The 12,821-nt window shown below is 46.4% G+C and overlaps 1 protein-coding gene across 1 annotated transcript in view; it reads left to right on the top strand.

Moving 5' to 3' along the window:
- The window catches only part of LOC144103659 (pancreatic triacylglycerol lipase-like), a 29,612-nt gene that overhangs the window by 15,220 nt on the left and 1,571 nt on the right, over positions 1 to 12,821 (top strand). Inside the window, exons 3-10 of the mRNA XM_077636321.1 lie at positions 726 to 1,018; positions 2,032 to 2,178; positions 3,881 to 3,989; positions 5,385 to 5,531; positions 6,002 to 6,218; positions 8,541 to 8,722; positions 10,380 to 10,500; positions 11,288 to 11,482. Of these exons, the coding sequence (XP_077492447.1) occupies positions 726 to 1,018; positions 2,032 to 2,178; positions 3,881 to 3,989; positions 5,385 to 5,531; positions 6,002 to 6,218; positions 8,541 to 8,722; positions 10,380 to 10,500; positions 11,288 to 11,482 (1,411 nt within the window). The remainder of the gene's footprint in view (positions 1 to 725; positions 1,019 to 2,031; positions 2,179 to 3,880; positions 3,990 to 5,384; positions 5,532 to 6,001; positions 6,219 to 8,540; positions 8,723 to 10,379; positions 10,501 to 11,287; positions 11,483 to 12,821) is intronic.

Raw genomic sequence — 12,821 nt, 5'->3', positions numbered from 1 at the left:
AGCTCGCCAATCAGCCTCAATGGTAACAAATTTACAACAGAGCGCGCCGCACGAGCCCTCTAGACAGGTGTGTTTACGGCACTACGCTTAAAGCCGGAAGCGAAGACGGACTGGTGCACAAGTGCTATAGTGACACAGCGCAGTTAAATGGACTAGTTGGGTCGTTGGTTGGGATAGCTTATAGTATGACAAGATAATCGTCGCGGCTTCCTAAATCCAGAATTTGGAACGGAGTTCTTCTTTTCGCGGATTCATTGAGCTGAGCAGCACGATGGAATACAGTATCTGAGGAAAGAGCGCGGATGTTACATCAGGGCCATGCGCTGCTCCGGACTATGCATGGGCCTTGCCCTGGAAGCAGAAAGCAGAGAAAGACTCAACGTTAAAATACGGGGCAATGAATACGAACGTGTAAAGTCGTGGCATTTTTGTTCATATCTGACCGGGATCCAGGAATTCAACCTTCCCTTAAGCTCTAGCTGAAAGAAAATTCTCTGTGAAACCAATGTTGCTGCGTTTGTGGATGTGGCCTTAAATTACCTTGAAATAAATCCGGTTTTCCCTAACAGTGAGGGCTTTTGGCCATGGACTGTTAAAATAGTTTCTGCAGGGAAGATTTATATAGATTTCTCGTTGCAAGTCGTCTCGACGACTAGGGCCCTAATTTTTCATATACCTGAGCACGTGTTTCTTGCCATTCCCTACTTTTGTACGTGGCGGGTCAGTTGGAACGGCGCCCACTGTGACCAGCAAGTGCATGCACGGCCTGGGCTGCTTCGAGAACGACGACGTCTTCTACCACGTCATCCACCGGCCAATCAACGTGCTTCCCGATGACCGGGAGCGCATCGGCACCCGCTTCCTGCTGTTCACCAAACGCAATCCCAACGAACCCGAGCTTCTCAGCGCCGACGACCCGTTGGGACCCGCGGAAGACTCCTTCTTTAACGGGTCCCTCGACACCAAGGTCATTGTGCACGGGTTCATGGACTCGCTGGAAGTTGGAAAGTGGATGGGCGTGAGTTAATTTTCGTGAAATGATCTAGGTTGTGACGAATAGGTGTTCTTTTATATTATACAATACTCAATAGACCTCTACACCTGGTGAGGGAGATATCGAAACGCCTCCTCACAGGACTGTTCTAAACAGGTTATACTACAGAAAGCTTGCCAGACAGGGACCAACTGCGCATCTGTAAATCTTCCTTTCGGTCTACTGATGCCGCAAAGGACACAAGAAAAGATGTGAACTGCCACAAAATTAAGAAAAAGCGAGACTAAAGACGAGCTAAGCTACAGATATGGTTTATTTTAACCGTCCTGGACATTAGGGTATGACATTAGTAGTTACCCTTAATATACATTATCTTTTTCTTGAAATAAACTTTTCTGCCGTTCCTTCTTACGCAACCAATCTTAACATTATACATGTGCATAATCTTTATTGAAACTTTGTACCCTTATTTCTTTTTTATCTGGCTGTACAATTAACCACGATAAATAAAATCGTGCTGTTTTTTTACTGCTGCATTTTTTCTCAAAATATGGCTATTTGAAAACCATTGTTTTCAATGATATTATTGTCATTCCACTGTTACAGGATCGCAATCGAAGGTATCATAATTACGTAGTTCATTCCACAGCCCCTGTCTTAATGTTTATACTAGTGAAAACAATTTGCCTTGCGATAAACTAAATTTATTACTGCTGGTATCTGATATATATTTATTACAATTAAAAATTTGCTGTCTTTCGTTTTAGCATTTTGATAAGGATAAAACAACGTTCTTGTTAAATCATACAAGCAATTTTATATTTTTATCCGGTAATAATTTTTTTTTTGTCAGCGATGGGAGGCTGTAGAGTGCCATGGTTCAAGGGACGTTCTCGGTGTTTTGAGTGGGCTGCATGTTTTTTTTAGGGGGACATCAGACGATGACCAGAGCCGTATTTTAAGACTGCAAGCGTAATTAGGCACACAATGGCACTCGGAACTGCACTAAAACCGCTGCACTCCATTGTTCATTTCAGATAATGAAAGACGAGTTCCTCAAGCAGGGCGACTACAACGTGATCATTGTTGACTGGAGTCATGGTAACGGGCCTCCTTACACCAAGGCTACAGCGAACACGAGGGTGGTGGGCGCAGAGCTTGCCCTGCTCGTAACCACGCTACAGGTGAGGTTGTCACAGGGAGTGACAGAGCTCTTATTACTGCGTTGTTTGAAAAAGTAATGTTACAGGTGATAAAAATGAACTTCATTGTACCATGGAGGCAAAACGCTAAAGTGCCCTTGTGCTGTGCGATGTCAGTGCACGTTGAAGATCCCCAGGTGGTCGAAATTATTCCGGAGCCCTCCACTACGGCACCTCCTTCTTCCTTTCTTCTTTCACTGCCTCCTTTATTCCTTCCCTTAAGGCGTGGTTCAGGTGTCCAACGATATATGAGACAGATACTGCGCCATTTCCTTTCCCTCTGAAAATACAATTATTATTAATTATTACCAATTAAAGCAGCATCCTGTAAAAGGTCTTGACAATGAATTAGTTTAGTTTATCGATGGCCTTTTTTATGACGATCAAAATATCAGCAAATGATAGCTTTTGAATCCCATGTGAATCAAAATACCTTTGGCGCATCCGGGTATCTAGCACGTCACCCCTTCCCTAGCTGTAGAACATGAGAGCCTTTGATATAACACGTGAACTGTGGAGCTATTCGGAACTCGAAACGCGATGGATATGGAAGGCAACAGGGGGTATAAAAAAAATCCCTCAAATGCGCTTTCTCACATGCCAATGTTTCCAAAGACAAGATGGCCAACTTCGCCATAAAAAAACAAACAAAAAACTGCGAAGGGTACAGGCCAGGCGCTAAGGGTGTGGATAGAATGTAGGAAACGTCTTTTGGAAGAATCAAACCAAAAAACAAATTCTTCTTGCTTTGTTTCAGCTGGAAACGCATGGTCAGCCATCTGGTCAATGCCAGTTAGGTAGGTAAATAGTAAAGAACAGAACATAATTTTCGGTCATTTAAAAAAATTAGCAGTTTAAAATGGCCCACAAGCATGGTGTCTGCAAATTCAAGCAAACGAACACAGTAAAGCGCGTGTTATGGAGGCCAAGTATAATGGACATCGAAATGGGCGCTTGCAACACGATACGAACTGTGTACGCATATTCTGAAAACGGATTGAACTCTTCGCATAGCATGCACTGAACTGACAACGGCCTCATGGAACACAGAGGACGTTACGAATTCACGACTCCGTCCTTTGGCTGCCTTTTCTTTTTCTGGCTTACCGTGGAGAGCAAATGTGTTGCTGAGTTGGCTGTGGCTTGTTGTCCCCTTCGAACAGTACTCGTCGGAGAGCGGGGGGGGGGGGGGGGATGAGGTTATTAACAAATTGCGTAGGGGCAGGGTGGACGTTGCCTGCGTGGTACGGAGATGATTGAAAATCCTTGAGAGATAGACATTTGTCTTGAAGCGAACGTAGTATGGTTGTGGACGATGGTAATGGATTTGTAACCGAAACTACCAACACCTTTGGCTCTAATAATTGTGGTTGTCAAAACGAGACCATGGAACGTCTGCTGTGTTCTGAAATAGGTTTTTTTGATAGCCCGTCTTCCATCAAACCTAAGCGTCCTTGGGGGGTGGCTTCCAGAGGAATTCAGCTCCATCCGTTGTTGTCTTTATTTCTAGATATCTACATTAGCAATGTAGCTATGAAGGTTTGTTGCGCTCTCTTGTGTTTAATAACATACACAGATGCAAGTTCTGCGAAGGAATCAAACCTACAGTGCGGGGCAGTGAACGAGGTCTCACCTGATTTTATAATTTCGTGCCCTTTTTATTTTTCTCTATTTCCGTTTGAAGAATGCCACGGGTGCGTCACCGGCGGACTTCCACATCATCGGACACAGCCTGGGCGCGCAGATAGCGGGCTACGCTGGAGAACGTCTCGACAAGATCGGACGCATTACGGGTGAAGGCCATTTGAGTCCAGCTTGAAGAAGGCAGCCATTCTGAACTCGGGGTTTCTAATCGACGAAAAACAAGGTTATCTGCCGCGGTGCTTAACTGACCTATGCGGTATTACTGAAGAGAGTAAAATGGCTCCGCTTCTTTTATATTGATCGTTAACGATGCATGCTGGCCGGTTTAGTAAGAGGCATTGTGATTTGAGAGTGGCGGTGCTCTTTTAGCATCTTAAATGATTGCTTATATGTTTATCAGGCAGCCTGAGTCATATTTTGCGGTTAGGCTCAACACTTTATGTTATCGTATGACCTCTGTAGCCCTCATTATAAGCTTTCTGCATAGTGTCTAATCACTGGTGGTACTCCCGGTAAGGAAATGGAAATGGTTTTCGTTCTATTTATTCGCTCAGATCTTGCGCAGTTATTCGAAATTAATAGGCACTAATTTAACACTTTAAAGCTGGACTACTTTTAGAGGAAGTGAGTATGGACGACAAGGCAGGAAACTATAGAAGGCCACTCCCGCTACTAAGAGCAGGCATTAAAGCGGTGGTATTCATCAACGGCTTTTGGAGATAACCATTCCCATATCTGAAACATGCCTTTGTTCCGCACAAATCACGTATATAATAGGCTATGCATGAACATACTTTGTACGCATCGAAAACATTGAGCCACATTTTACCAGAGCCATCCATTGTCTTGTCACTTGTGGTGGTGGTGGTGTAAAACATTTATTTGTACAATTTGCAAAATAGGTATTGCTTGGACTGGATCTGAAGGGTCCAGTCCTCACAGTCATTAGGAGGGATCCCAAGTCAGGGATCTATGTGGCTTTCGCGGCGGCCTGGGCTTCGGTCATTAGGGCTCGTTGGTCCCGGAGAGTTGAGCAGCCGAGCAGGGCAGCCTCCCAGTCCTCTCGGGTGGGGTGGGGGTGGGGTGGGAAAGCACGATTGGCAGGGCATGCCCACCCCATGTGGTACGTATCCTCAAACACTTCGCCACAGTGTGGACACTCGTCCGAAAAGGCCGAATTGAAATGTTTAAGCACTGCCGGACACAGTACCGGGTTGGCGTAGAGGCGAAGAAAGGTGTGCGTGCTTGGAAGAGCATGTGAAACTGTTCTCTCCTTCTCGCGTTTCCCTGTAGTCAGTGCATGTTAAAGAACCCCAGGTGGTCGACATTTCCGGATCATTCTTCTACGGCGTCTCTCATAGCCTGAGTCGCTTTGGGACGTTAAACCCCCATAAACCAAACCAAACCATCACGTTTTCCTGTATTTTAGTGAATCTCAGCTCCTTCAGCATAGCCACCCCTGTACTCAGTCCAAAGTATAAATATCAAAACAAAGCATAAACATAAGTAATAGACCGTCGCTTCCCTTCCCTAAATCCTTTCAGGACTGGATCCTGCCGGACCGTATTTCTTTCACATGCCAACGACTGTGCGTCTCGACCCCAGTGACGCGGCCTTCGTGGATGTCATTCACTCAGACGCAAGCCTGCCGTTTAGCTTCATCACAAACCTCGGCTTTTTCAACGAAAAAGGTAAGTGCCGACCACTAAAACACATCACCTTAAGAGAGTTCAATGTTGTGGTGTAATGCACAGAACAGATAAGCTGTACCACTGACGGTTAAGGTAGCCGAGGGATGACAAAAATTAGGAGAGCGCAAAGCACACGATAGAATGACCAGCGGGTTTTAATCAGGATGCCAGTTCCTCATAAACACGCATCTGAATAAAAAGCAATAACTTTGGGAGTGAGAGGGGAGAGGGGGGGGGGGGGCAGGTATCCTGGTGCGTAAAACAGATTGGCGAGTCAGCTGGGATATGAGGTATGCGGGGATGGCTGTGAGCAGGAATAGTTGAAGTTCAGCGGGAAAGGCCTTCATCCTGAAGTGGTCTTAGCAATGCTAAAGGCAGTGAATTACAGGGAATCAGAAAGCTACTCTACTCAGCAATGAAAGACGAGTCCCCGTCGGGCCCTGAGCCTTTCCTCACACGCGCGCGTGCAGGCTTCGGCATTGACCAGTTGGTCGGTCACGTGGACTTCTACCCTAACAACGGCAACCGGCAGCCCGGATGCCGGATGCAGCATATAAACAGCCTGCTCCTGGAAGGAATGCTGGAAAGCGTTCGCCGGCTGGCCGCTTGCGACCACCAGCGGTCCGTGGACTACTTCATCGCCACCATCAACCGGAGGCTGTGCCTACCTGTCGGGGTGGCCTGCAGGTGATAGCCCATCTTCTACCATGGCACCCACACTTTCAGTTCTGAACACTGACTCCTTATTTAATCAATCTACATGTATGTACAAAGCGTAAGTGTAGCCCCAAGACTTAGGAGCAAAGATTAAACGACGGACAAGACGAAGCCCACATACTATAACTTGCCCTGACCGTCAAGTAACGATTTTATTGCAGGCAAGACGAGTACAGAGGTGACAGAAATACAGAAACATTCTATGGGATAGGTGGTTCAGCTTGGGTCCTGGAAAACAAGCTTGATCATAATAAGTTAGCGCCAACGTAAGTTGTCTGATATACATGCCCTGGTTCGTAGGTTTGGTATTGGTATGTTTCCGCCGTTCCCTATGGTGTCTGGTTAAGACATATAAGCAGTAGCCCTCTATTCTGAAGCAAATCTAAGCATGATTGCAAGCATAAGATATTAATTTGCATGTCTTAAAACTGAAGTGGATATCTTGAGTGCACCGTCCTAGTTGAGGTCGTTGTACCCGAAGTGGGCCAACAACTGTGCTTTATCGAAAGAACTTAGCTTAACACTCAGGAGAGAGTGTTACCAGATATAAGGCGAAGCAATGTATTTTGTTCTCACAGGTTGAAAGGAAACGTAATAAAAAGCTTCCAGTGAGCGCTCTGTTAGCGGTGAATGCTGTGAGGGGCACGTAGCCCATACCTGTTGCGTGCTTGTGTACTCGATTTCTGCAACTCTATGCGAAAAAAGTGGCTGAAAAACGTTTCTAGCCTTCTTGGATTCATAGTTATGACATATTACTACCGTATTTAGCTTTCGCTGTCTCGTGTGGTACACGTCCCAGGACCACAGGGTCGGGAAAAAAGCCCCCAGTCCGCCAGTCTACTTCCAAAAAGTGGACAAGCGCGCTGCTTGCCTGTCTCTATGTTGTTGTGCTAGTTCGGCGAGAGTGAGAAAGAGGCCGGTGCGTTGAAGTCGCTGATTTGAGGTGTATATGGGTAGACCCAGGGCGGCCTTGTGAAGGGCGTTGAGGGAAGACTGGAGTTTTCTAGTTTTTGTAACACCCGGGTGCCTTCGATCCCCTGGCCAAATCATCCAACGTCAGTGGAAAACGCCGCAACATACAAAGAGCAAATAGCTGAACACTACGAGAACACCAGGGAAAATCGCACAATTTTACCCCGACTTAATCCGTCACTGAACACGGAACAAGCACACGTCCTACGCAAAGTTCAAACTAACGCTCTCCACATCTGACTAATGCTCTGCAACTTCGGATGGCGTAATAGAGCTCACTGTCCTAACTGTCCGGATATCAAGGCAGACACAGAACACATTCTGTACTCATGTATCACTGCCATTGACTCTCCACACTTAGGGCCGCCGCGGTAGCTGAGTGGTTATGGCGTTCGGCTGCTGGCCCGAAAGACGCGCGCTCGATCCCGGCCGCGGTGGTTAAATTTCGATGGAGACGAAATTATTGAGGCCCGTGTGCTGTGCTATGTCAGTGCACGTTAAAGAACCCCAGGTGGTCGAAAGTTCCGGAGCCCTTCACTACGGCGTCTCTCATAGCCTGAGTCGCCTTGGGACGTTAAACCTCCATAAACCAAACCAAACCTATCCTCATTTTCCTTCCCCTCCCCCTCCATCCTGGAGTGCTTGGCTCCACTCGGGCTCCGCAAATTATAAGATTATCAGTGTTGGCCTGAAAATGAAAATTTTTTGGGAAAGGAATGGCGCAGTATCTGTCTCACATATCGGCGGACACCTGAACCGCGCCGTAAGGGAAGGGATAAAGGAGGGAGTGAAAGAAGAAAGGAAGAAAGAGGTGCCGTAGTGGAAGGTTGTGGAATAATTTCGACCACCTGGGTGGTCTTTACGTGCACTGACCTCGCACAGCACATGGGCGCCTTAGCGTTTCGCCTCCATCGAAACGCAGCCGCCGCGGTCGTGGTCGAACCCGGGAACTCCAGATCAGTAGCCGAGCGCACTAACCACTGAGACACCACAGCGGGCTCAGTGTTGGCTTCAAATAAACTTTTTCCTCTTCTAAAAAGTCGAGACTTCGAGTCCACACGATTTGTTTTTTTAAGTCTGCTATAACTTTCCTCGAACGTAAGGACCGAAGTCTTCAAGACAACAAAAACTAAAGAGTTGTCTACAAATCCTTGACGACTTGCCCCGAAGACACGTCGAAGATTTGATTACAGGAGGTCTTGTTTAGAAAGCATGTTCTCTTGCCGACACGTTGGTCAGTCAGCTGAGGTTTTTGTTTTGCCTTTTGCCCAAGTTCATGCGGTCATGTATTCAATACTGACAGCCTTCCGTCTGCCACAGGTCGTGGGAAGAATTCACAGCTGGTCGCTGCGGAGGTTGTGCCTCCGGTCGCAGTCGTTGCGCCGTCATGGGCTTCCTAGCCGACAGGACCCGCCGGCTGCCACGCAGATCAAGCGGCAACGACAGCCGTGGACGTGCGGCCAAGTTGTACCTGAAAACGGACCCGGAGCCTCCTTATTGCCGTGAGTTAGCGCCAGAATTGTGCAGGAATGAAGGCGTGCTGGCTGTATACAAGGTGCTTCAATATAAAAAAAAGCTTTTTGAGTTAGACGAGCGCTTTTTTCGGCATAGCATTGTCACCGCACAATACAGCTAAGAGGTGCTAACTAGCAGGCTCGGTAACTAATATGGGATAGTTAACTTTGTAACTATTACTTTTAGATTCCGTAATTATTTAGAAACGTGTAGCCCACCGTTAAGCAATATTGATATCAGTTTTTATAATTCCGAAAACAGGGTTACCCTCGGCAACGTGGCCCAACAAATTTTGCTTACATCGCGCCAAAATGCATGCGCTTTCGAGAAGCTTGCAGGCAAGCAACCTCTCCAAATCACGTATTTCGTCGAAATAGCCAAAATTTGTTGCACCACAGCGCCGACGGTAACTGCTTTTTCGAAATTCTGAAAACTGATGTGGATGCTACTTACGGTGGGCTACACGCCTCTCAGTAATTAAAGGGCCTAAAGGCAATAGTTAAACAGTTAACTATTCAATACTAGCTAACCACTTCGCTTGTTAGCCCGTCTTAGTTGTGGTCTTGTATACTAAGCCGCTGACAATCCTATGTCGAGAAAAAAAAAACGCTCTTCTAACTCAAAAAGTCTACTTCTAAAAATTGTGCAAAGTCTTAGGAGCAACAGCCTGTTACATTCAGTAGATCACTGCAGAATGAACAGGCTCCCCAAAAGTAAAACAGTGCACGAGGCTGTGGAAAAACAGGACTGCTTCACCCGCTTCGCTCTTAAAGCGAACGACAAAAGCCGAACATGAAGAAAGGAACATAGAACATAAAGAACATGAATAAAAGTTATTGATCTGCCGGGTGTACCACCTGCGCCTATGCATCCGCATCCGGGCTAAAAGTCTCCGCAATTCTAGTTTTTTTTTCGCTCTCGTGCTGTTTTTTTTTCTTTTTGGAGCACCTGTACATCCAAGTAGTCTATGTTATAGCCTTGTTGACGCCAGACTGAACTTGCTCGCTCAGGTCCGGCTGTGAAATTATAGTATTGCATTTTGGACGTTGCCGTGAGGCAGAATTAATTGCAGAAAGCCAGCCTAACGGGACGACATTCCGTGCTCACTTTTCCGAAAGTTTTTCTGTTTGTTTCGTTGCCATGTGTTGTTTTTTGTTGGTGTTGTTGGTTTCGTGCCTTAGAACGTATTGGGCGTGCCTAGCTGACCACTCATCCTATCCATTCTGTCGTTTTTCTTGTTTTGTTCCCTGTCAACACAAACTGCGGAAGAATAACGTGCAATCGTCTGGTACGCAGACTTACAGTTGTGGACGAAAACGTCAGGTCCCACTCTACCACTTTGATCGGCCCAACAGCGTTGGTTATTACTCAGTGCTCAGTAGAACTTGGCAGTCAAGAGATGAAATGCGCTTTGAGAAGTGAGCAAAGTCATATGATTTTTTTCTGCGAGGTACATGTGTGTATTTTCGAATGACCACAAGCTATGACTGTGATACGAACTACGGTCTTTGGAGCCACTGACTTTGGGCGTTCGACACTAAATGCGTCTTTTGAGTTTTGCTTTCTAAGCGACCAAACCAAAGAAGCTGACACCGCAAGAAAAAATTGCTTGCTAAAGAAGTTGTTGCTATTTCTTCTTGAAAGTGTTTCAGTACCAGATAATCGTGAAGACGACAAAGTCAGTGCCTCTCTGGGATCTCTTTGGCGACGTCCAGCTGACGCTTCCTGGCGTAGACAAGAAGATCGCCATCAGGATGCACAAAAGGTATGACGCTCCATCTGTGTGTCTAACACTGAAAGTTTTATCTGGAATTTCGACCACCTGGAGATCTTTAACGTGCACTGACATCGCACAGCACACGGGCGCCTTAGCGTTTTTTTAATGGAGGAAAAACGCTAAGGCGCCTGTGTGCTGTGCGATGTCAGTGCACGTTTAAGATCCCCAGGTGGTCGAAATTATTCCGGAGACCTCCACTACGGCACCTCTTCTTCCTTTCTTCTTTCACTCCCTCCCTTATCCCCTTCCCTTACGGCGCGGTTCAGGTGTCCAACGATATATGAGACAGATACTGCGCCATTTCCTTTCCCCCAAAATCAATTATTATTATTATTATTATTATTATTATTGTTTACCGGCAAATGTAGTGATAAGGAAGCTCATAACAATTTTATCGTCATGCGTCCGATTTGAAAGACATTTGGCCATTAGTCAACAACACAGGCAAACTGATGCGCCGCTAAACCCGCGATATTCTATACTCTCGGCAATATTGTATAGCCGCAGGGCTGCAATATTAGTCAACAAATTGAGAGTCGTTTCTGAACTCCACTGAGAAATACGAAGCACAGGCTATGCAGTCAAGAAATTGAAGCGGTTAAGTGTACAGCTGTGAGAGCTGAAGCTGTGAGGTGCTTCTACAGCCAGACGGAGCCACATTCCGTTTAAAGATATAGCATATCGAAACGATTAACTACGCCAAATGATGCTTTCGATTTGTGCTACTGTGTCGAGCGAAACGCGCTGCTCTTCAAAAATGCGCCGTCTCTTTCAGCCCCCACAGCATGAAGCCTGGTGTAAAATACACCTCCCTGCTCACGACCAAGAAGAGGCTGTTTGACGTGAACAACGTGACTTTCCACTGGAAGTCTGTCGTCGGTCGAAGAGCGGATAGTGCGAGTCTGGGGCCTGTGCCACGTATTCTCTACTTCAAGATTCGGCCTTTGGATTTGCACGTCCTCTCAAAAAGGTGAAGCTTCTTCTGCACATTTTTCGTTCTGAAGTGACGGGGTGCAACACAGTGGTCTGAGGCTAGTAATATGGAAGGTTGGACTCTTCGGTTGTTATTTTCTGAAAATTTAGCTGACTTTTTTCGGTGTTTATCTCAGAACGCAAGATTCGTTTTGTAGCGATAGCTACATTACGGTAGCATTTTTCGAGCCTTAAACATAGCCACGCGCAACCCTGAGGCGGCGCCGCCACGCTGTCACGTACATGGTCACGTGGTGCGGAGCAGCTGCCGGCGGCGTGGCGGTTCGTCACGTGGTTGGTTACATGACCAAGTTCCACTCGGCCAGCAGTAGCTATCGCGTCACTCCAGGTTTAACCACAGCTAAACAACCAACAATTTTTTTTTCGGCGAATATTATTTTCGACGAATGAATTTCTGAACCTTTTCGCTGATTATAATGCAGGAACCCTGCGAGGTAAAAAGTCACTTAGAGTCTATCTCGGTGTTTTTTTCAGCATTAACAGTTTATTCAGCAGTAATTAAGGTGCAAATAGTAACACTTGAGGCTGTGCGAGTAGAAAAAAAATTCCATCGTTATTAATAATGTAACGCAAGAGAAATGAGATAGCCCACAGACAAAAACGCAAGTGCGGGATTACTTCTAAGAGCTGTGCTGACATGTTATTGCTGGGTTGTCGTGCTGGGTAGAGCGAGAGGGCGGGACACCACATTTTCCAGCGTGTTATCACTGTACTACAGGCAGTTGAAAAACCTATTTAACAGACTAACTGCTCTAAGTAGGGGCTGATAGTGAACAGAGAATGCTTAGCTAGCAGGCGACGATCAGGTCTGCAGAGGCGTGTAAGGTAGTGGATCAATACTTCAAATCGCCCGAATACGCTGCTTGTCCAACAATACTACCGTCGCATCACGGCTGTGGCTTCCCTATTGAGTTTTTGTAGCGATAGCTACATTACGATATCATTTCGAGCCTTCCGCGTTGCTGCGCAGCCACGCTGTCACGTGGTTGGTCACGTGGTACGGAGCAGCTGCCGGCGCCGTGGCTGATCACGTGGTTCGTCAAGTGGTTGGTCACGTGACCAAGTTCCACTCGGCCAGCTGTAGCTATCGCGTCACTCCAGGTTTAACCAAAGCTAAACCACCGCCATTTTTTTTTGAACTTTTACGGAGTGTTATTCGTATTCAACAGCCAGTTTATAATGCCTTGCATGTCAAGAATACCGACCTCTTTCGGTTAAAACCGAATATGAAAAACTGAATTCGGCGTAATTTTATAATTTTCTTTCGGTTCAAACCGAGTAGTCCAGCCCATAGTCATAAGTGAATAATTACTCAT

Source organism: Amblyomma americanum, chromosome 9 (genome assembly GCF_052857255.1).
Source record: "Amblyomma americanum isolate KBUSLIRL-KWMA chromosome 9, ASM5285725v1, whole genome shotgun sequence".
Taxonomy (NCBI): domain Eukaryota; kingdom Metazoa; phylum Arthropoda; class Arachnida; order Ixodida; family Ixodidae; genus Amblyomma; species Amblyomma americanum.
Note: the sequence above shows the minus strand (reverse complement) of the source record. Positions and strands in the feature narration are given on the sequence as shown.